This window comes from Mastigoproctus giganteus, chromosome 3, assembly GCF_048544385.1.
Source record: "Mastigoproctus giganteus isolate SK-2022 chromosome 3, ASM4854438v1, whole genome shotgun sequence".
NCBI classification, from domain to species: Eukaryota; Metazoa; Arthropoda; class Arachnida; order Uropygi; family Thelyphonidae; genus Mastigoproctus; species Mastigoproctus giganteus.
This window is the reverse complement of record NC_143577.1, coordinates 224708591-224735863: the sequence shown is the minus strand read 5'-3', so window position 1 is coordinate 224735863 and position 27273 is coordinate 224708591. Positions and strand designations below refer to the sequence as shown.

Genomic DNA, 27273 nt, shown 5'->3' with positions numbered 1-27273 from the left:
ACTCAAGGTGTGACCTGACCATTGCCTTATACAAGGGAATAATCACCTCCTTATCCCTGCTAGAAAAATTCCTGTATATCATTAATAAGACACCATGAGCTTCTCTTGCAGCTCGTCTGCACTGCTCAGAGAACTTCGTATCTGCCTGCACAATTACCCCCAGGTCCTTTTCATTCACTACCACTGTCAGTGTAGTACAACAGAGTTGATGCGTTGCTCTGGGGTTGCTGTTTTCCCATATGTAGTACTTTACATTTGTCAATGTTAAACTTCATTTGCCACCTCTCAGCCCATCTTCTCAACCTTTCCAGATCCTGTTGCAGCAGCATAGCGTCAGTAGTGTCCTTAACAACCCTGCCAACCTTTGTATCGTTTGCAAACTTGGACATTAAGCTTGATATACCATCATCAATATTATGATGATGAACCCTGAGGGACTCCACTAATAACATTAGTCCACGATGAACATTGTCCATTGATTACCAATCTGTCTTCTTCCCCCTCAACCATCCCTTTATCCATAGCAGCAATTTGCCTCCAATGCCACACTGCTCCAATTTGTGCAGCAGTCTTCCATGTGCAACAGTATCAAAAGCCTTCCTAAGATCCAAGTATATAATATCAAAGTTATAACCTGCATCGTATACCTCTAAGGAGCCAGCCAATCATGTCAATGACTGTTATTTTTTGCATAACTCAAAAAGATGGAAGGAAAGAAAGCAAAAAAAATTAAGTATCCCATAAGTCATTAGACCAATCATTACCCAAAGAAGCTTCATTTTATAACTCAAAATGAATTAAATGATCTTGTGCATGATTTAAATCTGTCTAATCCGCAGGCAGAGATTTTGGGATCTAGGCTGAAGGTGTGGAATTTACTGCAAAAACAGACAACTAAATTTGTATTCCACAAACAACATAAAGAGCTTTCTTCATATTTTGGTGAAAGATTTATTCTGCTATTGTAGGATACTGATGGGCTGCTTAAAAATAACATAAACCACAACAATGGAAGCTTTTCATTGCCTGTTCAAAATTAAGACTAAAAGCTGTGTTACTTCATAATGGAAACACACCGATGAGCCAAAACATTATGACGACCTACCTAATATGATGTTGGTCCTCCACGTGCAGCCAAAACAGCTTGTACCCGGCGAGGCATGGCCACTACAAAATTTCTAATTATGTCTTGTGGTATCTGGTACCAACACGTTACCAGCAGATCCTTTAACTCCTGTAAGGTCTGTGGTTGAGATGCCACAGATCAGAGTTGCTGTTCCAACACAAACCACAGATGCACTTCCCCAGTTAAACGATGCACACATACCTGGCCGTCCACATGGTGCAACAGGAAACGTGATTCATCGGACCAGATGACCTTCTTCTAATCACTCAAGGTCTAGTTTCGATGCTCGCGTGCCCATTGTAGGCGCTGTCGCCGGTGAATCGTGATTAGCATGGGCACTTGGAGCGGCAGCCTGCAGCTATGCAGCCTCATTTTCAGCAAGGTTTGATGTACTTTGTGTTGTGACACGTTATTCCCGTCACCAGCATTCCAATTAGCAGCTAGTTGTGCCACAGATTCCCTTCTGTTACCACGTACTATCCTGGAGAGCCTTCACTCACCTCAAGCATCAATGAGCCATGGTCATCCAGCACCTCGCCGGCGGTTCGTGGGTTTCCCCTCCTTGGACCACTTTCGGTAGGTACTAACCATGGCTGACCATGAGCATCCCACCAGCCATGCCATTTCGGATATGCTCTGACCCAGTCATCTGGCCTCTGTCAAACTCACTTAAGTCCACTGCCTTTCCCACCTGAAGAAAACGAGTAACACTGATTAACGAAACTCAGTATCGGGTGTTTTTTATACTGTGTCCCAAGCCGTGCACGCACTGTAGTTCACCTACAGTTGCTTCAATTTGCATAACGACTTGCTGGTCATAATGTTTTGGCTCACCAGTGTACATCTGTCTATATCAGGGATTCTCAATTGGGGCAAAATTTGGTTTTTGGGAGGCAAAAAAATTGTGTATGTTACAATTATTTGTGGCCCTCCAAAGTTCAACCCTACCCAACAACATCTTATTCCTTAATATTTAATTTCTCTCATTGGGTTTTCTTTTCCTCTGAGACATATAGGTATAAAAGAAAGATAGTGGGCATGATTTAATTCAACCACCTTTGCTTTTTCATAGGCATTAAATGCCTAAGTGCTTTCAGAGGCAATGTCTCAGCAACCCTTGCCGTTTGTGCCTTTCTGACAGTCGCAACCTTGGCGGCAGCATGGTGAACTTGGTTTATTTATTTATTCTTTTGTTTCCTTGGTCAATATATGAGGCATGGATGTGTTTCAATGTACAGTATTGTTTCTACTTTCTAAGCAACAATTAGTATTGATTTATTGTTTCCTTGTGGAAGTTGTTTATTTTTGATCCACAGTGCTTTTGTGAGAGACATGGGCTGTGAGAGTTAAATAAAAATAGTTTATATTTTATTATTTAATTCTTTGTAGTTATTCAACACATCATCAATCATGTCAAGTGCTGGAAAGAAAAAGTGTTAACAGTATCTGGATGAATATCTAGTTTATTTTTTTATTGAAAGCCTATTTGACCCAAGACAGTCCATGTGTCTTATATGTAATAGTTCTTTTTTCAAAAGAGGCTATGAAACCATCGATACTTTTAGATCACTTAAAAAGGAAACATCCTGATAAAGTTGGTAAACATATCAAATATTTTAAAAATTTAAAACAGAATTTTCAGCAACGTAACACTGTTGCTTCCTTATTTAAGAAGAACATATAAACAAATGATGATGGAATGATTGCCTCTTATAAAATTGCAGAAATTATTGCAAAAACTGGTAGTGCTCATACGGTTTTTAAAACTGTTATACGGCCTGCATTAGAGACTGTAATTTCAACAGTGATGCATCAAAATCCTTCCGGTATTTTAAAAGCATTTCCATTTGAGCAACAATTCAATTTGAAGATGAATCGATAAGATGCCAGTTAACATTGAAGAGCAGCTAATTGACAAACTGAAAACAAGAAAATTTTCTATTCAGATTGTTGAATCCACAACTGCTGACAATAAGGCCCTTTTAATGGCATACGTTCGTTATTTTGATGATGATTGTAAATTGCAAGAAGAGATGTTGCTTGTAAAATCTATAGAAACTGACTGTAATGGAACATCCATTTTTGTTGCTGCAAAAACATGGTTTGATGAAAAATAAGTACTGTTTGAAAATTTGGTATCCTGTGCCACTGATGGTACTACCTCCATAGTTGGAAGACAAAGGTTTTATAGCCCACCTAAAGGAAGTATGTCCCGAAGTTCTTGCAATACACTGACATCATCTGGTTGCAAAAAATATTAGTTCAGTTCTTTATCAATCTCTCAGTACAGTTATTAAAACCATCAATAAAATAAAGTCACATAGCAAATATGATCGCCTTTTCAAAAATTTTTGTGTTGATAATGAAAAACAGTATGCAAGGCTTCTTTTACATACAAAAGTCAGAGATGGCTTTCTAAAGGAAACTGCCTTACAAGATTTGTAAACCTTTTTGATACAATAATTAGTTTTTTAGAAAGTGAACGAAACACAGATTTAGCGAAGGAGATCATCAGAAACACAAAAACAACTTATACTATATGGCTTGAATTTTTCGAAAACTGAATGAGGTATCACTTCAATTTCAAGGGAAATTAATTACAGTGATAGACTATAAATGCGTATTAAAAGCCTTCACTGAAAAACTGGAAATATTTGAAAGCAATTTAATGAGAAAACAATTTCATGGTATGCAAGGGTTAGCTGAAATCAATGAATGTCTCACCGAGAATGATCTTAAGAATTTTCAGATCATTTGTGTTCTTTAAAAGGTGAAATGAAACAGATTTTCAGATCTATTTTCTTTTGAAGTGAAGCCATGGATGTTAGATCCAATTGGATGTGATTTTCGGTCTGCTAATGAAGAAATTCAAGAAGAACTCATTGAATTAAAATGTAAATAACAATGCAAATATAAATTCAAAAAAAGGGAATGGCTGAGTTGTGATCAAAAGCAACTAAACTTCTTTATCCAACAATGTCATCTGAAATAGCCAAAGTACTTCTTTGTTTTCCAACTTCTTATATGGTTGAAAGTGGCTTTAGTTCGGTAAAAAAATATTAACAAAGGAAAGAAACAGAATTAATATATGTTCAAGAGGAGACATTAGAATTAAACTTATTAACATCATACCGAACATTGAACTTTTAGCTAAGAAGCATCAGGCTCAGGGATCCCACTGAATAAAAATAGTGAGTATAAAGTATTTTCTTGTTTAAAATTTCATGGAGGGGGGGGTTTGGGAAAAAAATTGTCTAAAAAAAAGTCCTGTAGGGGATAATAATTGAAAAAAGGTTGAAAAACACTGGTCTATACCAACTGGCCCTGTTGTACAAAAGAATCCTATGAGATTCTTTTACATAAACGCAGAGATTTCATAATTATCGGGATAATTTAAGGTCTAAATCTGGCTACAAAGTGCATATCTTCTTTAGTTTCACTGAAACTAAAGATGATATGTGAGAAGAAAGGGTAAGTTCACATTCTGACACTCAATCTGTCTTTGAAGGAGATGTAAGCAAGAGTTTTTCATTTTGCAATCTTCTGTGACAAACAAATTTTAATCCTTTTCTTAGCTATTACTTTGAACAAATAATATTTTAAGTGACAGCTCAAGTGACAGCATAATTAAATCTCCAATCTCTGTCAAAGTGACATAGATTGGAAAAACCACCAGTTTCTTTTTTTTTTTTTTATCACTGGTATAAACCATCTATAGTGTAAAAGCAAAGGAATAAAGTTTAAAAATGAAAAGAAACTCAGCATGCTTGCCAAGGATGAATGTAGCCATGCTATACTATATGCCAATTCTTATACAGTCCATTCCGGTTATTTGGGACACATCGGGACTAGTGCATTTTGGCCCGATTAAGCGGCTGCCCCAATTATCCAAAGTTTCACATAAATAGTTAAAAATACAGTGTACTCCCCCTTTACAATTGGTTCACTGTACAATCAAATCACGTTACGATGGAGTCACCATAGTAAAGTACCATTCGCTATACGAAGTGCAGTAAGCGCCGGTCATTGTGATCACATTTGTGAATTGAATTTTAATTCTATTAAACAGTGATTCTAATCAGCAAAAATAGAAGGAATATTATCCACAGGCTATAAAAGCAAAGATATATTAAGCACAAATTTACCCTTTATTACCTTACCAATTAAAAAATTAAATGATACGTGAAAATCAGAAGAATATACGTGTGATAATTGGAATAATTAATACGTACTGTAATATGTACATACGAACTAGTTGACATTTCTGTTCACTGACATTTGTGGGTGGGGGTTAAAATTTAAAACAGTAAAAAGATAAGCAATCAATAACAAAGAACACGGCACACACAAATTGCAAGTAACACAATACGCGCAAGTGAGAACTGAGTAACGAGTTACAAAGCTTTAAAAATACGAATGAAGAGAAGATCTGAAAATTAATTTTTTTATATGATTGAAGATTTCACCATAATAACCCACAGAATTCCAGCTGTCGGTGTTATCGCAAATTCAGTAAGATCAAGTTTACTGTCTGTTTATGATAGATTTCACTAACAGAAAGCCCCAATAAACAGGTGACTGCTAATTGTTTTTATTGTTTTATGGTTGTGACCAGAATTTCAACCGAACCACGTGGTACCGTCGGAAACAATCGTAGGGTAATCTCCAGTGCTGCGGTCTCCTGCCCCGATTAAACGGCATGCTGTCCCAATTAAGCAAAGTAAACCCTGGCTATTTTCGATTGGTTTATGTTTTTTAAGATTTGCCCCGATTAACCCAAATAAACGGAATCCACTGTATTAATAATCACAAATAAGTGTTTGATATATAGAAGACTGTTACCTGAATTTTACCCTCACTATGATTCCAATGTAATAGAGGCATTGTTTTCATTGCAGGTTCATATAATGATCTAAACTTGTCTAACTGAGGCCTCACAATTTTGGAAACCTTTTGCTTATCTTCTCCAAAGAACATTCTGAAGTCACCTACAAAAATGTTTAATAAAAGTAAATTACAATGATAAATAATAAAAAGCACACATAAAGGATAGCCTTCTGTTGATATCCCCCTACTACGTTAAAATTACCTCATACAGAACTCATAAGATTTTACAATTGATACCTTTTTTTTTTTTTTTTTTTAAGTTTCCTAGGGATATCAAATGAAGGTGTAAATTACCTCCAGACTTATTCTGCTATGTTTGTGAATATTATAGAAATGGCTATGAGTGATCAAGAAGAATTAAGAGCACCTCATTTCTGCTGTGTGCTATATCTTGAATATGGAGAGAACCTATAAACCATCAAATGACTGCTATTTTTGTATGGCAGATATATCAGTTTGAAATATCTGCCATACAAATATATCAGTTAGGATACACTGATATATCTGTATGGCAGATATATCAGTGTATCCTAACTGACTAACATACCATCCTCATTGCTCTGGTGTCATAATGAAGATCTGCCGATTCCAAATCCACCATCAAGATCAGAGTCTTTAGAACTGGATGATGAATCTGGTGAACAAGATAATTGGGGTTACACAACAGAAGCCTGTTCAAGTAAAACACTACATTCCTTAATCAAGAAGAAGTAAATGACGTAGTGAGCAAAATGGATCTAACCAAATCCAATGCAGAGCACCTGAAAAGAGTGGATCCACTAGATTCCAGGTGCAAGACTTGCATAACTTCCACATACAGGGTGATTCACTACCAGTGCGACAAACTTGCAGGAGGTGTAGGGGGCACAAAGACTAATCGGAATCACATAGCATTGCAGCGTCCGAAATGCCTTCGTCATGCGGTAGAGGACGTTGAACGGGAGGTCACGTGAACAGCGATCCCGCTGGAAGTCAGCATTTGCGACCGTTTCTGTTGAAGAAACCAAGTAGCAAAAGTCCTCCGGAGTGGATAATCTGCAGGCTCCAATGATTGGACACGTTGCAGATGGTATGAACTCATTTGGTTTGTTGACAGTATCCTCCATACAGTGGATTGGGAAATACCCAATCATTGGCCTATTGCTCGTGTACTCGTACTCTGATTGCCTTCTACAAGACGTAGGACATTGTCTGGCGTCCTCATCGTTCGCTCTCGATTCATGGTACCTCTCGTGAAACAACCAGTCTCACGTAACCTTCTGTGCACACGTGCGAAAATCGTATGATGAGGAGCATGCCTGTGCGGGAAACGTTCCCGGTACAAGCGCAGAGCAGCGCGCCCATTACAGTCCGCAGCTCCATATGCGAGGTGCATGTCGGCCAGTTCAACGTTTGAATACTCGTCCATCCTACTGCCTCGGAAACCGGTTCGCAAATTCTGACTTCCAGCGGGATCACTGTTCCGTTCAACGTCCTCTACCACATGACGAAGGCATTTCGGACCCTGCAATGCTATGTGATTCCGATTCGACTTTGTGCCACCTACACCTCCTGCAAGTTTGTCGCACTGGTAGTGAATCACCCTGTATAAAAAAATACATGCCACTTATGCACATTTTTGCAGAATCCCTTTGCTGCTGTTTTCATTTGATTGATCTTTATAGAGAAATTGGTATTGGTCATAATCCGAAGAGTAACATCTTTTCATAGAGTTTGTATAAAACTTGAAAGCTGTGTTGCTTTGCAATGAGAATATACACCTTTCAATTCATGTTAAGCAGTCTCTTCATATTAAAGATTTCAGAAACATGGAGTATGCATTAAAGATCAAATATGACCAGCATTAATGGGATGTCTATGGGTGGGCATCATTATGCTGGGGTTCCTTGTGTTTGCAAGTGGTTTCATTAAGCTCCCTTACTTCCTCTGCCTTCAGAACAGTAGAGAATCAGCACTACAGGAGAAAGAAGGGTTTGCTGGAATTGAGTTGCAGCCTGGCACACAATGTAGTAAACAATATCTTGGTTTCAAAAAACAGCTTCATATTAAGCTGGGACTGGCCAAACAATTTGTTAAAGCATTGGATCCTCAAGATTTTCAAAAACTGTCTGTCTGATGCAAAAGTAAAAGGTGACATATTTACTGGTCCATAAGGAAAGCAAATGTGGGCCTCGCAAGAACTGGATGACAAAAATGATGGATGCTGAGTGTAATGTCTGACAGTCATTTTGCCTTTTCATGAATAGCTTTCTTGGTAACATTATCAGAGTGAAAATTACAAAGAGATAGTTGGCAAGTTGAATGAAAATTACAGAAAAATGGAATGCTGAGGGTCAATCAAGCTATATTACTTGCACGCTTGCTTAGATTTCTTCAAACCACATCTGGAAGGTTAGTGAAGAGCATGAAGAGTGATTTCACAAAAGGAGCAGAGGTATCAAGGAATATGGGATAAAGCTATGGTGGGCAACTTCAGCTGGCTCTTGATCTGGGATGAATGACCACAAAAGATGATGAAGACATGATGTTCAAATATATAATTGTGGAAATTTTTTTTTTTTTTTTTATTAATGAGGGGGTTTCTACATAAGTAATTTTTTAGCCTTTTGTTAACATGTAGCAAAGATTAATACTTTGCTCTGTACAGAATTAAACATTGTTAATAAATCTGATATAGTAACAGTGCAAATTTACTTTTATTTCATTTGTGGAGAAACCACTGATGCAATGCAAAAACTAAGGTCATTATCAGATCCAGCATAAATTAATAAAGGTTTTGCTTATCTCCATTCCTTAAAAGAAATGGAGATAAGAATGGCAACACTGCAGTTTCAGTACCACCATGCTCTTATCACGTGATCGGCAACTGTCGCCTCGCTCTGATCACATAAGTTGTCGCCTGAAATGAGTTTTCAAATCTGTCGCAATAATCCTCAAATACAGCTAGGTACTGGATGATTTTTTCTCAGTTAACAGATGTTCTCTGTGAGATTCCTACTTTTTGTGCAGTATTTGTGTTGTCTAAGGTTAATATGGCCTGTAAGTTTGTGAATAGTCCAGATGACTTCTGTTACATATGTGGAGAAGTAACGTTAGCTTCAAGAAAGCGTCCCTCAAATCTAACCATAAAAAAGCCCTACTTCTTGTACTTTGGGTGTAAAGTAGGCAACCAGAGCTCGGCTCATACACCGATGAGCCAAAAAATTATGACCAGCGAGTCGTTATGCAAAGCGAAGCAACTGCAAGTTAACTATGGTGCGGGTCGGGACACAGATAAAAAAACACCTGATACTGAGCTCTGTTAAGCAGTGTTACTCTTGTTCTTCAGATGGGAAAGGCAGCAGACTTAAGTGAGTTTGACAAAGGCCAAATTGTAATGGCCAGACAACTGGGTCAGTGCATATCCTAAACGGCACAGCTGGTGAACAGCACCTACAATGGGCACAGTCCACCGTGGTTAGTACCTACCAAAAGTGGTCCGAGGAGGGAAAACCCATGAACTGCTGGCAAGGTGTTGGACGACCATGGCTCATCAATGCTCGAGGTGAGCAAAGGCTCTCTTGGATGGTACGTGGCAACAGAAGGGCGACTGTGGCACAACTCGCCAGTAATTGGAATGCTGATGATGGGAGTAATGTGTCACAACACACAGATTGAACCCTGCTGAAAATGGGGCTGGTAGCCACAAGCCACTCTGAGTGCACATGCTAACCACGGTTCACCGGCGACAGCACCTACAATGGGCACACAAACTTTGAAACTGGACCTTGAGTGACTGGAAGAAGGTCATCTGGTTTGATGAATCGTGTTTCCTGTTGCCCCATGTGGACGGTCGGGTATGTGCGCATCATTTACTTGGGGAAGTGACGGCGCCTGGATGCACCATGGAACAAAAACAAGCCTGTGGTGTCATGTTTTGGATGATATTCTGGGTTCAGTCATCCATGTGCCCGGCACTCTGACATCTATCACCTACCTAAACATCACTGCTAACCAGGTACACTCTTTCGTGGCAATGGTCTTCCCCTCTGGCAGTGCCGTCTTTCAGCAGGATAATGCGCCATGCCACATCGCCCGGATTGTTCGAGACTGGTTCGCAGAACATGAGGAAGACTTCCAGGTATTGCCCTGGCCTCCAAATTCCCCAGACATCAATCACATCAAGCATCTGTAGTTTGTGTTGGAACAGCAACTCTGATATGTGGCATCTCAACCATGGACCTTACAGGAGTTAAAGGATCTGCTGGTTACAAGTTGGTACCAGATACCACAAAACACATTTAGAAATCTTGTAGCATCCATGCCTCAATCAGGTATGAGCTGTTTTGGTTGCATGTGGAGGACCAACATCATATTAGGTAGCTGGTCATGATGTTTTGGCTCATCGGCGTATGCTGCACTATCTGTTCATTAAATCTCAACATGTGGGGGAATCAAATGGGATGCTTTATGCCTTTCGTGGTGCTCATGATATGGAGGGAGACAACAAATCATGTTACAGACTGTTACTTCCGTATGGTGCCTCCTATTGGAAAAGGGATGACAATGAAGAAAAAAATGGGACAGTGACATACCCAAATATACCATCTGCAATTCGTCCCATGCCTTCCGGTGAAGTACTACCTATTCCTGAACCACTCGACCATTTTTCTGTACACTCTGATGAAGACACTGATGAACATTAACTTCATACACGAAGAAGTACAGCAACCATCACCATTTGTCCAAACCTTTATCCTTCTGAATTACATAAGATTGCAGAAAGTGAGCTTAATGATCTCATAAGGGATCTCAAATTACTGAAGAATAAGGCAGAGCTTTTGGCCTTGCGGCTACAACAGTGAAATCAAGATCATTCTGTGAAAGTGACAACATTTCGTACTCAAGATGTTGTTGTAATTGAGGATTTTTGGCACAAGGGCCTCCTGGGCCATATTGTGCCTGTTCATGAATTTCCTATGACTGAAAATTGTATATTATGTCTTTCAGAGATGGTTGTATAACTTTGTGCGTTCAAGTATTGAAATAGTTCTTCAAAATTTGCATATTTGCCAAGTATGTGTAATAAAGTTAAAAGTTCCTGCAAATTGGATAGAGAATAGAAACTGGATTTTCGGATAGTTGCGTACTCAAAATAAAGATTATGATAAATTCTATCACACAAAAAGTGAACTCACTGTTTGTAAGGATGTTGATGGTCTAACGGCAGCAATGAACATGAGGGACGTTCCCGAAGAATAACAACTATTTATATATGCTTCTAAGATTAACCTTGAGACTGTTATTGCACAATGGAAATATGCTGACTTCAATACTTCTTGCATATGCCATCCACAAAAAAGAAACATATGCAAATGTGGAGAACATCCTCTTAGGTGTACACTATCAGAAGTACGAGTGGCAGATATGTGGTGATTCAAAGGTAATTGCCATTTTATTAGGACTACAAAAGCATTACACAAAGTATTCTTGCTTTCTCTGAAAGTGGGATATTCATGCCAAGGATATGCACTATGAGAAGAGGAGCTGGCCTCAATGAAAATCATTAACACCTGGAATGAAGAACATAGCATTTGACCCTCTGGTAGATTCAAATAAAGTTTTGCTTCCACTGCTCTACATCAAACTGGGGCTCACGAAAAATTTCATGAAGGCTTTTGGAAGTGAATTGTCCTGCATTCACATAATACTTGCAAGAGAAAGTACTAAGACTTAGTACAGAGAAGATTAAAGCAGGCATTTTCATTGGTCCACAAATAAGGCCTTGATTGGTTCGAATGTGCCCCTAGTGATAGCAAGAAATCAGCATGGAGAGCCTTTCAAAATGTTTCAACTGATTTTCTAGGAAATGTAAAAGCCAGCAACTACAGGCAGCTTGTGGAAGATCGCATTACTTGGAAGATCTCAAACTGTAGTGCTGTCAGCGAGAAACATGGTGAGCGCTTCCATCAAGACAATGCAGCGATAGAACAAAGATACAAAAACAAATGGAGTGCCGCATTTTAGCCAATTATTGTTGGATGGTGAAAAAGGGATGCTCCTGAACTAAATACAAGCGAAAAGGTACCGTGTTTGATACAGGTATGTTCGTAGCTACATTTTACTGCCATATAAATAAAAAATACCTTGTATCAATATAAAAAACTATTTTTTTTTTTTAAAACAAGAGCCAATCTGCCATATTAAGCACTATTTCTGCATTTAGCACCCAAAGATCTATAAAGTAAACTTACTTTCATGCCCATAACAAGATATGACTTGTTACATAGGTATATTTCAAATTATTTTGTTGGATTCAGTGTTCATTTTGTGTTTTGCATTACTGTATTCACTCACAGTTTTAACTTGCAATCTGAGTATAGACCTTTATTATTTTATCAATTAAGCAAACTTACTTTAACTGTAAATATCACCCTAACAAAGCAGGCATTGTGTACTGAAGTACATGAAATTGTAATTTTATGTACTTCAGTACACAATGCCAGCTATTCAGACTAATAAAGAAAAAATAAATTTGTGTTTGTATTTTAGCTATGAACAAAGCAAATTTTATACTTTGGCATTTGCTAATGTCACAGTATCTTCATCTCTTTAGTTACTGTTCCAAATTAGTCCATGTAAACTTAAAAGTATCTTTTGCCAGTGTAAAGTATATATACAAAATATTTTGACTAAGATATGACCACATTATTTTGCATTGTTGGCATATTAATATTTTATGTGTTGTAAAAGTACTTCATTATTTTATTTGTTTAATTTTACATTGGCCATTGAAAATTTCTGAATTTTAGGGTCATTTTTCCATTCAGAAAAAAAAAAAAAAAAGATGTTCTGCAATTAATTTCAGTAATATGTATAAAAAAGCTGAAATGATTATTATGAATACTCCTTACAAAACAATACTGAAATTTAAAGATTTATCTTTTAATATCTTAAAATATAAATCTTTCTTAAAATAAATCCAACATAACATATCTTCAACATGTGTGCAAAATATAATGTGCCAAGGTTTCTTCATTATTGTTTTGACATGACCTTTTTCTAGACTAAACCAGAAGAGTAGCACACCTTGTGTAAACAGCAAGAGGCATGCAACCCAATACATGTGCTGTTGCATGCAACAACACATGGGACACTGCATCAAAAAAAGACACCTGTAAAAAAAAATGTTTATAAAAAACATTTTTTTACAGGTGTCTTTAAAAATGTTTAAAGACACCTGTAAAAAAAAATGTATAAGTTTCATGGAGGAAAGGAGTCCTGTGAGAATGAAGCACAAAAACCAAAGTGTCAAACCAGTTGTTCTTAGGTCAACATCTGTCAGGTTGAGGAAATGGTTTTGGATGATAGAAGATCAACACTGGATGAAATTATAACAGCTACAGCCATTTCTGTTGGATCTGTCCATACTATTCTCCATGGAGATCTCAAAATAAGCAAGGTGTCAACTTGGTGGGTTCCAAGGCAGCTTTCCCAAGAACAAAAAAGACAATCATATAAAGTTGTGTGAAGCAATACTCACTCGAGATGCTGGAATGAATGGATCTTTCTTCTCCTCAATTGTCACAATGGATAAGACATGGGTTCCACTCTTCAGTCCAGAAACAAAACATCGGTCTCCCTAATGGAAGCACACTGATTCACCACCACCCAAAAGGTTCCGTGTTTCTGCAAGTGCAGAGAAAATCATGGTTTCTCTTTTCTGAGATATTGATGGAATAATCCTTACATACTGTGTACCCAAAGGCACTACAATGACAGGAAACTCATATGAAGAAATTCTGAAGAAAATATTCCTGTTACTCCAACACTTCAGAAAAAACATACACACAAACTGAATCACATTCATTTCCATCAGGACAACACTTCACCCCATTGATCTACAAATGGGCAAAATTTTTTTTTAAAGAAAACGAGGTTACCCCATATCTTCCATACTCGCCTGATTTGCACCCAGGACCCACTTACACTTCTTGGGGCCTGAGGTGCTAAGCTCTTGCAGGGACCCCTTTAAGGATACCAGAGGCCAAAAAAAGAAAAAAGAGAAAAAAAAAACCTTGCATATATCAATATGATCAGAAAAAAAAAAACAATTATTTTTACCGATCTGTTTAAGCAAAATCATTGCAATACTGCGAAATATAAAGAAGAGTACTGAAGTAAAGTCCGTGTCGCAACAGCCTGTAAGAGAATGATGACCAGCCACACGCCTTTGGCCGGTCATCATGTGATCAGCTAATTTACTTCCATCGCTGTGTTTCGTGACCAGTGTCTGCTTCCCATTCACAAATAGCTCCTCATTTCACATCACAATGCTGAGTGAACACCATAAATTTGGGCCCACACCGGAATTGAACCCGGGCCACCCACACTGTCAGAACCTAGCTATGGGGGAACCCAACAACAATAAAGTATAATATACAAATAAGTACTACAGGTTAGTGTAATTACTTATTTTATTTCAAAAATTGTGTTACAAAAATATAAAAACATTTGTGCAAGGCTCAAGGGTTAGAATTTTTTTCAGCCTTGTCTGTACTTGTTAACAGGAGAGACTGCTTCTACAGGGATGGGATACACTTAAATAGAAAGGGTACAAGAATATTTGCTGATGCTATTGAGGCAGTGTTAGGTGGGTTGGAAAACTGCTAGCTTGTGGGGGGGGTACAAGGACTAATAGATTAACAGTAGCTACTGGCAGAGGTGAAAGTGATTCTTGCACTGCTTCTACTGAAATGAGCAGCAGCCTGAAAAACAAGATGCAGGGTATTTCAGAGACTGCTGGGAATCATTGCGGTACAAGTAAACACATGGGTTGTGTTAGGGTAGCTAAGAATAGGAACAGGTGCATGGATACTTGCGTATACACCAATGCTAGGAGTTTGGTAAATAAATTTGATGAATTTGAAGTATTGCTCAAAACATCAAAGGCAGATATTGTTGGGGTATCAGAGACATGGTGTCACACAGATATAAGGAATGCAGAACTGAAATCTTTCAAGAATAGTCTTCTTTTCTCTTTTAGGAAATCTGCACTGTCTCTTCATTGAAAATGCTGAATTTTATCCATTTTAAAACTGAAATAGACTGAAGTTTTAAGTGAAATGGATGACCTTAATTTCATTCTGTTCCATTCTTGAAAGTAATAGTTCTCATTTTTGCCACTCATTGTTTTTGGTATTCAAAGTAATGAAATTAAGGGGAAAAGCGAAATTATAACCTTTTTCACAACAATAAAAGCAAAGTACTAGGTAATGAAAAACCCATAATTTTTTTTTTTCCAAAGTAGGCGACTGACACTTAATACAAATACAGAAAACAATACTCAGAAATTAAATCAATCTTTAAGTAAGATGAACATTTCCAACATCTTTAAGAAAATGTACTGAAACAGTAAATGCATGTGTAAAAAAATTATTAGGAAAATTAACCTGCAACATTAAAAAAAAAAAAAAATCACTGAAAGAACTCTAAAGGTCTGGCAATGACTGCATATTTCTATTCTATGATATGTAACTGCAGTGGATATTGCAAAATAGAAAGATGCAATCGTGAATTTCTGAGAATAAAACCAAAATGTATGTGCACATTCAAAAAAAGAAACTTGATCAAAATCAGAAGAAAAGTAAACTTTCCATAAAAATCATAAAGCACATAAACCATAAGGATTGTTGAAGAAACTAGAAAAGTTGGCAAGTATATTAAAAATCATTGGAGAATGTATACTGTCTTTTGACATGCAATGGAAATAAAAGCATATAACAAAACTTTCTATAAAAATATAACAAAGACAATTAAAACAATATTCATTAAATCTACAAATATGAGCTACAGTACTCATTTTGAATTGGGTTAAGAATATATATCAAAAATTTAACAGTTTCAGGTAATGGAATTTATACAAGGTTATATCATTAAAATGCAACCCAGTTTGGAATACAAAATTCCATTAAATATAAAATATTTTTTTATAGTTAATAAAAAATTAAATTGGCACCGTCTAAAACGATGCCAATTTAACTGCTTTGGTAGATGGCTACAAATTAAATTGATGCCATTGCACTATCCTATACGTTAGTCATTCTACCACACACTCTTGTCCTAAAATATTTTAGTCTATACTACTGCACGCTATCAGGCATCTCTCATATTGTGGAGTTATACTTCATAACTTGGTTGTCACTATTGCAACACTAGAGATACCTGCCCACCCACCGATGAGAGACCAATAAGCTTCGAAACAGTGCCATCTGGGTGGTGGTATCCACCGAGAATAAGTAACATTATTCTCTTCCAGTGGTGAAGCATTACTTATTTGAGGTAGTGCAATACCATGGCAACTCATTGTGAAGGTATTTACAATATGAGATGTAATTAAAACAATGCCAATTTAACTACTCTGGTAGATGGCTATGAATTAAACTGATGCCATTGCACGTTAAAATTCTATTAAATAACATAATTAAACTGTTAGAGAATGTACTGAAACAGTAAATGCATGTAATTAAAAATAATAAATGCATTTGTAGATGCAATTACTGTTTTTTAGTGTGTTTGATATAAGTCTATGAAGAATAGGTTTTTTAATGGCACAAAAAATTGCAGTACAGTGCAATAGATGTTTGGTTTATTTAGGCAGACCTGTTTGGTTATATTTTAATGATTTTTCATGGCAGGTAAAAAAAAAAAAAGATGTAGCCATCAGGTAATGCTAAAAATTAAACACTTTCTTTTCTGAATTAAAAAACCATATTACACAATGATACTACATTTTTGCTACCTGTCTAAAACTATCTCACTCCATATCCAGTGGCATATGTGCTCTGTTGCTTCAGTACACAACACTGACCAATGGTTTGTATGATAGATGGATAGCCCTATAAAACTTGATTGTATTAATAGTGCAAATGCATTATTACACAATCTCATAGTGTAAATTAAATCCAGCGGTCTCCCTAGGATCTATCGAATGGGTACACTGTCTGGTGAATTTAACTGATCGCCTGGCTAAAAGTTAAGTGATTCTCGTGGTACCGTATGATACTGCTCACTGATCTCAATCAGTATTAATTCGAACATACTATGTGATCGAAGTCAATGCGACAGGAGCACATAACGTTAAATTATGCAATTAATTTTTGCTCTGGATCACTTAAGTCATATTTATAAATAACGGAAAATTTTATAATATTGCAAAGAACACTGAAATTACTACATGGAAATTTACTTCACAATATCAAAATGGTAACACAACATGATACAAAAAAAAAAAAAAAAAAAAAAAAGTCAAATGGCTGACTAACACAGGACACTGAACAAAAAATTAGTCACTTGCAGTATTTAGGGCATATAACAGATTGAACACACATATCTTCAATGCTTGTAGAAGCACAAAAGCATTGAAATTAGAGTATAAGGTTAATCCATTTTTTCTATTTATACCAGCTATGACTGAGAAGCAAGAATTTCCACCACAAACGTTGGGTTGCAGAAAAGGTGTTAGTGATTATCAAAAAGGAGTGATAACATCCAGCAGGTCTAAAGGACATCTGATTAAAGAAGCAGCTGAATTTGCTGATGTTCCCGATAGAACAATAATATGAGAGTTTTAAGGAATAGTTTGCAAATAAACCACAAATAAGCAGAAGAATTGTAGTCTAAAGTCTGCTAAGTGATTATGATGAAGAATATTGTATCTAAGAAATTAAAAATGATTTCAAACAAGACAAGAGCTGATGCAAACAGTTAACCAAGCACCTCATCAGCTGATTTTTGAGAGAAAACTGCAAAGAGAATTATATAACATGGATTTTTGGGGTGGGGTCCCCAAAAAAGACTAATGTTAACGGCTGCAAATAAAAAAAAGCCCAGCTAAAATGGGCATAGAAACTGGACTGCTGATGATTTGAAAGCTGTGATGTGGTCTAATGAATCCACATTTCATCCATACTCTAATGATGCCTGCCAGGAAAAGCAATGAGGCATTTCATCCAGACTGTGTGCAAGGTGCTGTACAAGCTGGTGGTGGGTCAGTGATGCTTTGAGTATGTTTTAACTGGGTCCCTACTTGACATACTAACCAGGGTAAATCAGGCTGGCTATACAAATATACTGTATAGGCAGGCTTTTTGATCATATTGTGCCTTTTGCTGAACATTTCAAAGACATTCATGATTTCAATACTCTTGTATTCCAGGATGACAAGTTCAAGTTCAAAGTATTTTATTATTTTTTTTGGCGGGCTCCAGGGTTTCCCCTATTCGCCGCTGAAAGTAATCTATACATTGTGCACAATTTATAATGATTAATTATACATGAAAAGTACAATGATTAATTATACATGAAGAAACTATTTACAGTGATGGTACATAAAAAGACTATATACAATGATGGTACATAAAAACACTATATACAATGATGGTACATAAAAAGACTATATACAGTGATGATACAGTGAAATACTGGGCTTCGGAGTCCAGCAGACTAATCAATACATCAGGTAAGTGTAATCCAAAGAAACAGTTTAGCATTTTACTGAACCTCAGGAGCAAGAATTCTTTTTCTCCGTTTAAACAATTTCTCTGCATAGGTGGAGAAGGCAGTGTAATATTCAGAACAGTTAACCAATCTCGGCAGTTCGGAGCAGTCAAATACATTTGTGAGAAGTTGAAAGTCTAGTCTTAAATCGTCGTACAGAGGACAATGAAAGACGAGATGCTCAACAGTTTCTTGAGCACCGCAACTACAGAGAGGAGTGTTACTTAATCCTAGTGAGAACAATTTAAAGTTAAGACTTCCATGACCGGTATATAAAAAAGTAACGTATAAACCAGGATTGAACCAGTCCATTTTCTTGTCATAATCAACAACCTCGGGAAAAAACTTAAAGGTCTCCCTACCCAAAGTAGAGGTGGACCAGGTATTTTGCCATGCTCTACAACATTCATTTCTCATTCTTTTAATGTCTACATTTTCTTGCAGGTCAGTATTATATGTTATGCCTTTTACAATTGCAGGAATATTTTTTCTTCTACAATATAAAAGATAATGTAACATTACTTCATACTGGATTGGCAGTCGATGACTGAGGACCTGGAGAGCAGCTGTAGAGACAGTTCGACAAGCTCTACTTACAGCGAGAAGGAAGAATCTTTGTGCTTGAGTAAGATATTTTTGAACAAGGGAGTTACCGATTCTGTATCCCCAGGCCCCAGCCGCATAACACACAATTGGTATAAATATACAAGAGTAGTATAATTTAATGGAAGATTTCTTTACACCAAAAGTACTCCTGGTAATCTTAATAATTTTATAGGTCATAGCTTTTATTTTCTGAAGTACATATTTTGCATGGTAATTGAAATTAAGATGGTCATCAAAATAAATTCCTAAGTATTTATGCTGCTGAGTGCTCCTAATCATTTCTCCATTCAACTTAATCACAGGTGGTCTATTCACATCAAGAGAGCCTTTTAGCAACATTTGTTTTGTTTTATTAGTAGAAATTTGAAGTTTATGTGTTTGACACCAGATATCCAAGTCCTCTAGAACTTCATTTGCTCTGCACTCTAGCTCCCGGCGGGAATTACCAAAAATCAGAATAGCAAGGTCGTCTGCATAAGCTATCTGAAGGATGTTGTCTCGATCAACTGAGAGCCACCCATCAAGGACCATGTTCCAGCACACAGGGCCAAGAACAGAGCCCTGAGGGCAGCCCCTAGAAACAGATCTGGAGACAGAGCAGAATCCTGAGGAAACTGTGATGCTGCGAGAATCAAAGTAGGATGACAACTATTCGACTCGTGGGGGCTTCTACTGTTTTTAAACTAGCAAGAGGAACACATGGGAATAATGACAGGGTATTTAAATTGGCCAGCCAAGTCACCATATTTAAATCCCATAAAGAATAATGGAACTATCTTGCACAGAAAGTGAAAACACAACAGCATCCACAAAATCTGAATGAATTATAGAAGTAGTAGTATAAATGGCAAATGATGCAAGAAAGCAAGCTTATATAGCATCAGCAAAACAAAAAAAAACAGTGGGCTCAATTGTTTTCAGAACAGCTTAATTGATATAAACTATTTAAGAGATCTAGCTGAATCCTTACCAACAAGAATTCATGAAATTATTCATTCTAAAGGAGGAGTTATACATTACTAATTGAAAAATTACACATGTGACTAAATTTTTGTCCAAGGTGTGCTTATATGACAAACTAATCTAGAAGCCTAACTATACAAACCACCCATGATGTATAGCATTTAAAAATAAATATGATTATATTACCACTATATGAGAGGCCAGCAATCTTTACGAACATTGATTCCTCAGAAAACATTTCTGGCAGTGATAGCAGGGCTGTATGTAGTGCACTCTGTAGATTTATTTTTAAGGCTTCAGATATATCATGCTTTCCTGTGTCCTTTATAATGTTAACCTGTGAAATAAAGCATGACACTTTTTAGATAAAAACTGATTCACCTGTATTAATTAACTTTTGAAATCATACATAAAGTTACCAAAACCTAGATAAAGAAAGAACTAAAAGAAAACACTGGATCAACACCTATGTCTCATATTAAGAGAAACTTAAAAGATCTGCACATGTATTATAACAATATAGATATAATTAAATAAAAAATAAATTATCTGTTTATACTCCGGGACGACCAAATGGTCAGAGGAGTTCACAAGATAGACAGAATACAAGAAACAGCACCGTATTCAGCAGTCACGGGCTTGAACCCCGGTCACTCAAGGTACACGTACTTATGCACCCGCGCGCCTGTCCACTAGGCTACGGCTAGCCAGAATTCTAATTTCTGCTTAAGGTAACAAATCCTTTCTTCTGAAAACTTTCAATTCTTTTAACAGCTGTCATGTAAGAAGGGAGAGATTTAATAAATCTTAGCAAGCATCATGCAGAAAGGACAAACAATAAAGTGAAGGGCCTACAACATCCCACCTAAAGAACCTGAAGCAGCATTAAAAGTAAGTTTGGCCATATAAGAGAATAATTCTGCTTCAACATGAAAATGCATTTCATATCAAAAGTCTGATTTTTCTGAGACTTATGACAACAGAAACAGCTGCAAAGTAACTGAAAGCACAGATTTGCCACCTTTCTTAGGAATTGGCTTAATATCAGCAAATTTGCATGTCAAAAGAAAAGCAACACAGAACAGTAGCACAGGTTTTAAGAAGAGGAAGAGATGCATTCAGTACCTCAATACTTTTTGGCATCGAAATTATGGATTATTTTAATCACTTTCTAATAAAAAAAAACCAAGTGCAGCATTCAGTGGTTTATGTTTATACAACAGGAGAAGATTTATAAAGATCATCACAATGCAAGAGTTAACAGAAATGCAGGATGAAGATGCAACAGATCCATGAGGACTGTAAAAGAGGTGAGAACATAGATAAAGAGAAAATTTAATGTCTTTAGCAAGAGACAAAAAAGCAGAGGAAGTAAGCAAACCCTTAGCCATAATTATGAGAGCTTCCTTGGACTCAGGGGAGGTACCCACAGACTGGAGATGTGCAAATGTGACCCCAATTCACAAAGGAGGATCAAAGGCTGACACAAGTAATTATAGACCTGTGAGTTTAACTTCTGTTCCAGGAAAATTAATGGAGGCACTAGTTAAAGAAGCAATGCAGGATCATTTAGACAAGACTTCAGTTATAGCTCGGACACAGCATGGTTTTGTTAAGGGGAAGTCTTGTCGGACCAATTTGATTGGATACTATGATGCAGTCACAAAGGAACTGGATGCAAGGAATAACTTTGATATTATATACTTGGATCTTAGAAAGGCTTTTGATACTGTTGCACATGGAAGACTGCTGCACAAATTGGAGCAGTGTGACATTGGAGGCAAATTGCTGCTGTGGATAAAGGGGTGGCTGAGGGGGAGAAGACAGAGAGTGGTAATCAATGGACACTGCTCGTCGTGGACTAATGTTATTAGTGGAGTCCCTCAGGGCTCAGTGTTGGGTCCATTATTCTTTTCTGTATTCATAAATGATATTGATGATGGTATATCAAGCTTAATGTCGAAGTTTGCAGACGATACAAAGGTAGGCAGGGTTGTCAAGGACACTACTGACACTATGCTGCTGCAACAGGATCTGGAAAGATTGAGCAGATGGGCTGAGAGGTGGCAAATGAAGTTTAACATTGACAAATGTAAAGTACTACACATGAGAAACAGCAACCCCAGAGCAATGTATCAACTCTGTGGTACTACACTGACAGTGGTAGAGAATGAAAGGGACTTGGGGGTGGTTGTGCAGGCAGATATGAAGTTCTCTGAGCAGTGCAGATGGGCTGCAAGAGTAGCTCATGGTGTATTGTCAATGATATACAGGAATTTTTCTAGCAGGGATAAGGAGGTGATTATTCCCTTGTATAAGGCAATGGTCAGGCCACACCTAGAGTACTGTATACAGGTCTGGAGGCCTCATTTCAAGAAGGATGTAGAGCTGCTGGAACGAGTACAGAAAAGGGCAACAAGATTAGTGAATGGAACAAAGGGGTGCTCTTACAAAGAAAGGCTTAAGTTTTGCAAATTACAGTGTCTGGAGACTAGGCACCAGCAAGGTGATCTGATAGAGGTGTATAAAGCATTTAATGGTTTGAGCATGCTCAATGCTGATGGGATTCTTCCTCTCGCTCAGAATAATCACCTGAGAGGGCATAAATTCAAATTGAGGAAAGACAGATGTAGGATAGACATGCGGAAATTTGCCTTTAGCCAGCGAGTGGTTGGTTGGTGGAACAGACTTCCATCCCTTGTCATGGAAGTTGATAGCCTAAATAAGTTTAAGGCTCAGCTGGACAGGTATTTTGAACGAACAGAGGGGTGAAGTGGATTTTTTTTTTTTCTTTTTTTTCTTTTTTTTTGGCTGATGCTGCATAAGCTTGCTTTCTTGCATCAAATGCCTCTACTAATGCTAAAATACTTCTACTCTTTCTAAAGTAATGGAGAAATCAATTAACCGCCAACTCTAAACTACCTAAAAACCTTCCATCGGATCAACGATCGCCAGTATGGATTCCATCAGTGTCGATCCACTTGTGATATTCGGGCTCATGTTACCCATTTATGGACTAATTCAATGGAAAGGTTCGGTGAAACACAAGTAGTTGCTCTTGACATCTCAAAGGCTTTCGATCGTGTTTGGCATAAAGGTCTTCTAAACAAGCTTCCATCTTATGGTTTGCCAACTGTTTTTACTAATTGGTTATCCAGTTTTCTCTCTGATCGCTCACTGAGGGTGATGGTAGATGGCTCTCTGTCTTCTAACTTCTCCACTAATGCCGGTGTCCCCCAAGGTTCAGTTCTTTCTCCCACTCTTTTCCTCTTGTATATTAATCACCTTCTTCCATTGATTGGAAATCCTATCCATAGTTTTGCCGATGATAGCACATTGCATTCTACTTTCCATTTTGAGAAACCTTGCCCTGCTCAATCAGCTTTAACTTCTCGAAAATCTGCTACCAATTCCTTAAATGCCGATCTTCAGGTAATTCTTCAGTGGGGCAAAGACAACTTAGTTGATTTAAACCATTCTAAAACTCGGTCTTGTCTTATATCTCGCAAAAAGGATTCTTCTGCTCCTATGCTTATCTTTAGTGACACTCCGATTCCTAGGCAAAATGATATATCTCTTTTGGGGATTACCCTGACTTCTAATCTCTCTTGGCACAAGCACATTACAAATATTGTTTCCTCTGCATCTAAAAAACTTGGTTTTCTCTTTCGCTCTCGGCATTACTTTTCTTCCAAACAGCTGCTCACTAAGTAGAAATCGCAAATCTGCCCTGCCATGGAATATTGTTCCCACATCTGGGGTGGTGCCCCCAAAACCTTTCTCAGGCTTCTTGATTCAATTCAGAAGAGGGCAGGTAGGTTAATTAATGATTCATCTCTAACAGAGTCTCTCCACTCGCTGTCTCATAGACAGCGAGTGGAGAATGTTTCTGCTGCATGCCTCTTCTACAGATACTTCCATGGGCACTGTTCTTCTGAATTGGCTTCTATAATTCCCGCTGTCTCTTTCAAAACAATCTGAACACATGCCGCCACTAGCCAACATCTGTTTACTGTCCAACTACAAACTCACAGAACCAATTTTTCATCTTCCTCGTTTATTCATTCAACTGTTGTTTTCTGATACAACCTTCCTTCATACGTATTTCCTGAAAATTACAGTCTACAGAAGTTCAAGTTCAATGTCAACAAATATCTTCTTTCGTCTTCTCAACCTTCAACCCAAGCATGGTACTAAGTACTATAGGTTCTAATACCTCTCGTGTTTGGGGTTTACACAAAAAAAAAAAGAACCACAAACAATGGTAGTGCATAAAGGGGGGGGGAATAAGAAAAGATCTGGCAGTTCAATGTGGCTTAGTATTAGTATTAACCATATGGTGCAAGGAAGCCTTAGGCTTATGCTGCACCAGTCAAAAAAAAAAATAATAATAATAATAATAAAATAATAATAAAAAATTTAAACAAAATAAATATTAAATAACAAAAAAAAATAAATATTAATAAATAACAAAAAACAAGGAAATAGACAACATATGCATTTCCCTTCTCCTTAGGTAACTATCCAGCTGACCTTTGAATTTCCTTAAATTGTCAGCCTCAACACCACCCATGTAGGTAACTTATCCCAGTAATTTATAACTTGCTGGCTAAAATAAAACTTCCTGCAATTCAGTCTAAATTTCTCCTCCCCATAACTTGAATTTATGGTCCCTAGTTCTAGAATCATTTATAACCGTGAAAATTTCGTCCTCGTTCATTTTACTGCTCTTTGTGGACTAATGTAATTAGTGGAGTCCCCCAGGGTTTGGTGTTGGGCCCACTGTCGTTTTGTATATTTATCAATGATATTGATGAAGGTATATCAGGCTTAATGTCGAAGTTTGCAGATGATACAAAGATTGGCAGGGTTGTTAATGACAGTAATGGCAGTGTGCTACTGCAACAAGATCTAGAAAAGTTGGGCAGATGGGCTGAGAAGTGGCAACTGAAGTTCAACACTGACAAATGCAAAGTACTACATATGGATAGAAGTATTTTCCAGAGAAACGTACAACTGTGTGGTACTACCCTTAGGGTGGTAGAAAATGAAAAAGAACTGGAAATAATTGTGTAGTCAGATATGAAATCTTCAGGGCAGTGCAGACAGGCTGCCAGAGCAGGTCATGGGGTATTGTCAATGATATACAGGAATTTGCTATTAGGGAAAAGGAGGTGATTATCCCTTTGTCTAAGGCAATGGTCAAGCCATGCCTTGAGTACTGCGTACAGGTCTGGAGGCCTCATTTTAGGAAGGATGTAGAGTTGCTTGAGTGAATACACAGAAGGGCAACAAGATTTGTGAGGGGAATGAAGGGGTGGTCTTACCAAGAAAGGCTTACGTTCTGCACATTGCAGTGTCTGGAGACTAGGCACCTGCGAGGTGATCTGATTGAGGTGTATAAGGGCCTTGAATGGGTTGAGCAGGCTCAATTCTGATGGGATTCTTCTGCTTGCTCAGATTATGAACTTTTATAAATTCAAAATCGAGGGGCATAAATTCAAATTGAGGAAAGACAGTTATAGAACAGAAGTGCAGAAATTTGCCTTTAGCCAGCTGGTAGTTGATTGCTGGAACAAACTTCCATCTGTTGTTGTGGAAGCTGATAGCTTAAATAAATTCAAGGAGGAATTAGACAAATGTTTAGAGGGAATGGATTTGTGAAAGGTTTTTTTTTTTTTGGCTGATGCTACATAAGCTTACTTTCTTGCATCACTTGCCTCTACTACTACTTTAGCCTCTCAGAGCCTTAAACACCTCAATCAAATCTCCTCCAAGGTGCCTAGTTTCCAAGCTGTGCTTATATGAATAGTGATGTGAAGTAGTTTGCAAAATTTTGTCACCTCTGCAAAATTGCAACCTCCATAATGGAATGTACGTAGGTTTCTTTATTCGAAATCATTTTTACTTAACATTGGAATCTGCCGTACAAACATGGAACCTTCAATATTTGTGTGGAGTAGGAGCTAGTTCCTTCAATTCTATATACTGTCATTACTAATATTGCCAATGAGTTGTTCATTTCCCTTCATTTCATACTTTCCTTAATCTAACTTTTTTGTGAAACTATTCCATCTGGCCAGTTTGGCAAAAAGAGATAATAAAACTTATTTTTCTGATTTGCAGTTACAAGAACACAATATGCCTACTTGGCATTATAATGTTTCGTGAAATTATCAAGTTTTGTTAATTGTATCTTGCCACGTGTGGATCCCTCTACTGATCGACTGCATGAAAATGTTGGCAAGCAATACACCATTATATCCAAGTATGATTCTGGAAGATCATACACAATTAAAACCCAGGAAATACATGTAATAAAATTTGACTGAAAACAAGCACCACAATTGATTTCAAAGGGAGAAATCAACAAAAATTCCTAATTTTTTCCTTATGGTTTAGTTGGGGTGAAATGGAACTGTGATGTACACTCCTAACATTACAAACAATGTTATTTTTCATACTGATTTTAACACTGAAGTCAGCACAGGAGCAGGTGCACCGGTGTATATTCTTCACCATTCAGTTTTTTCAAAGTAAAAACTAGAAAGAATTTAAACTTGTGGTAGTTGCAATGCCATCAGTTGCTGTAACATTAAAAGGGATACAATTATGAATAACATGCATTTTTTTAAACCACAACAACAACGACTCTTTGATGGCACACTGGTGCATGCATAGTGTATCCAATAAAGGTTTTCGAAAAAAATAATAATAATAAAGAAATTTTAAATTAAAATTATTTAACCTTTCTTATTTTAACATTATTTTAATTTTTACATATAATTATTTTAACTTAAGAAGGGTACCATCCACCCCAGGCGCCCTTTAAGAAAGTTATATTATCCAGTTATATATCCAATCCAGTTATATTAAAGGAAGTGGCATAATTATGAGAGCATCCTTGGACTCAGGGGGAGGTCTCATGGACCGGAGATGTGCAAATATATGTCCAATTCACAAAGGGGGATCAAAGGGTGACACGAGTAATTATGGACCTGTTAGTTTAACTTCTGTTCCAGGGATGATAATGGAGTCACTGGTTAAAGAAGCATCGCAGGATCATCTAGATAAGACTGCAGTAATAATTCAGACACAGCATGGGTTTGTTAAGGAGAAGTCTTGTCTGAAAAATTTGATTTGATATTATGATA

The 27273-nt window shown here is 37.3% G+C and overlaps 1 protein-coding gene across 3 annotated transcripts in view; it reads right to left on the bottom strand.

Moving 5' to 3' along the window:
* LOC150088790 (phosphatidate cytidylyltransferase, mitochondrial) overlaps window positions 1-27273 on the bottom strand; it is a 79159-nt gene that overhangs the window by 32709 nt on the left and 19177 nt on the right. For all 3 annotated transcript variants that reach the window (XM_090370900.1, XM_090370902.1, XM_090370901.1), the window contains 2 exons: window positions 20306-20456; window positions 5969-6114 (listed from right to left, as the gene is read on the bottom strand). In XM_090370900.1, the coding sequence (XP_090227026.1) occupies window positions 5969-6114; window positions 20306-20456 (297 nt within the window). The remainder of the gene's footprint in view (window positions 1-5968; window positions 6115-20305; window positions 20457-27273) is intronic.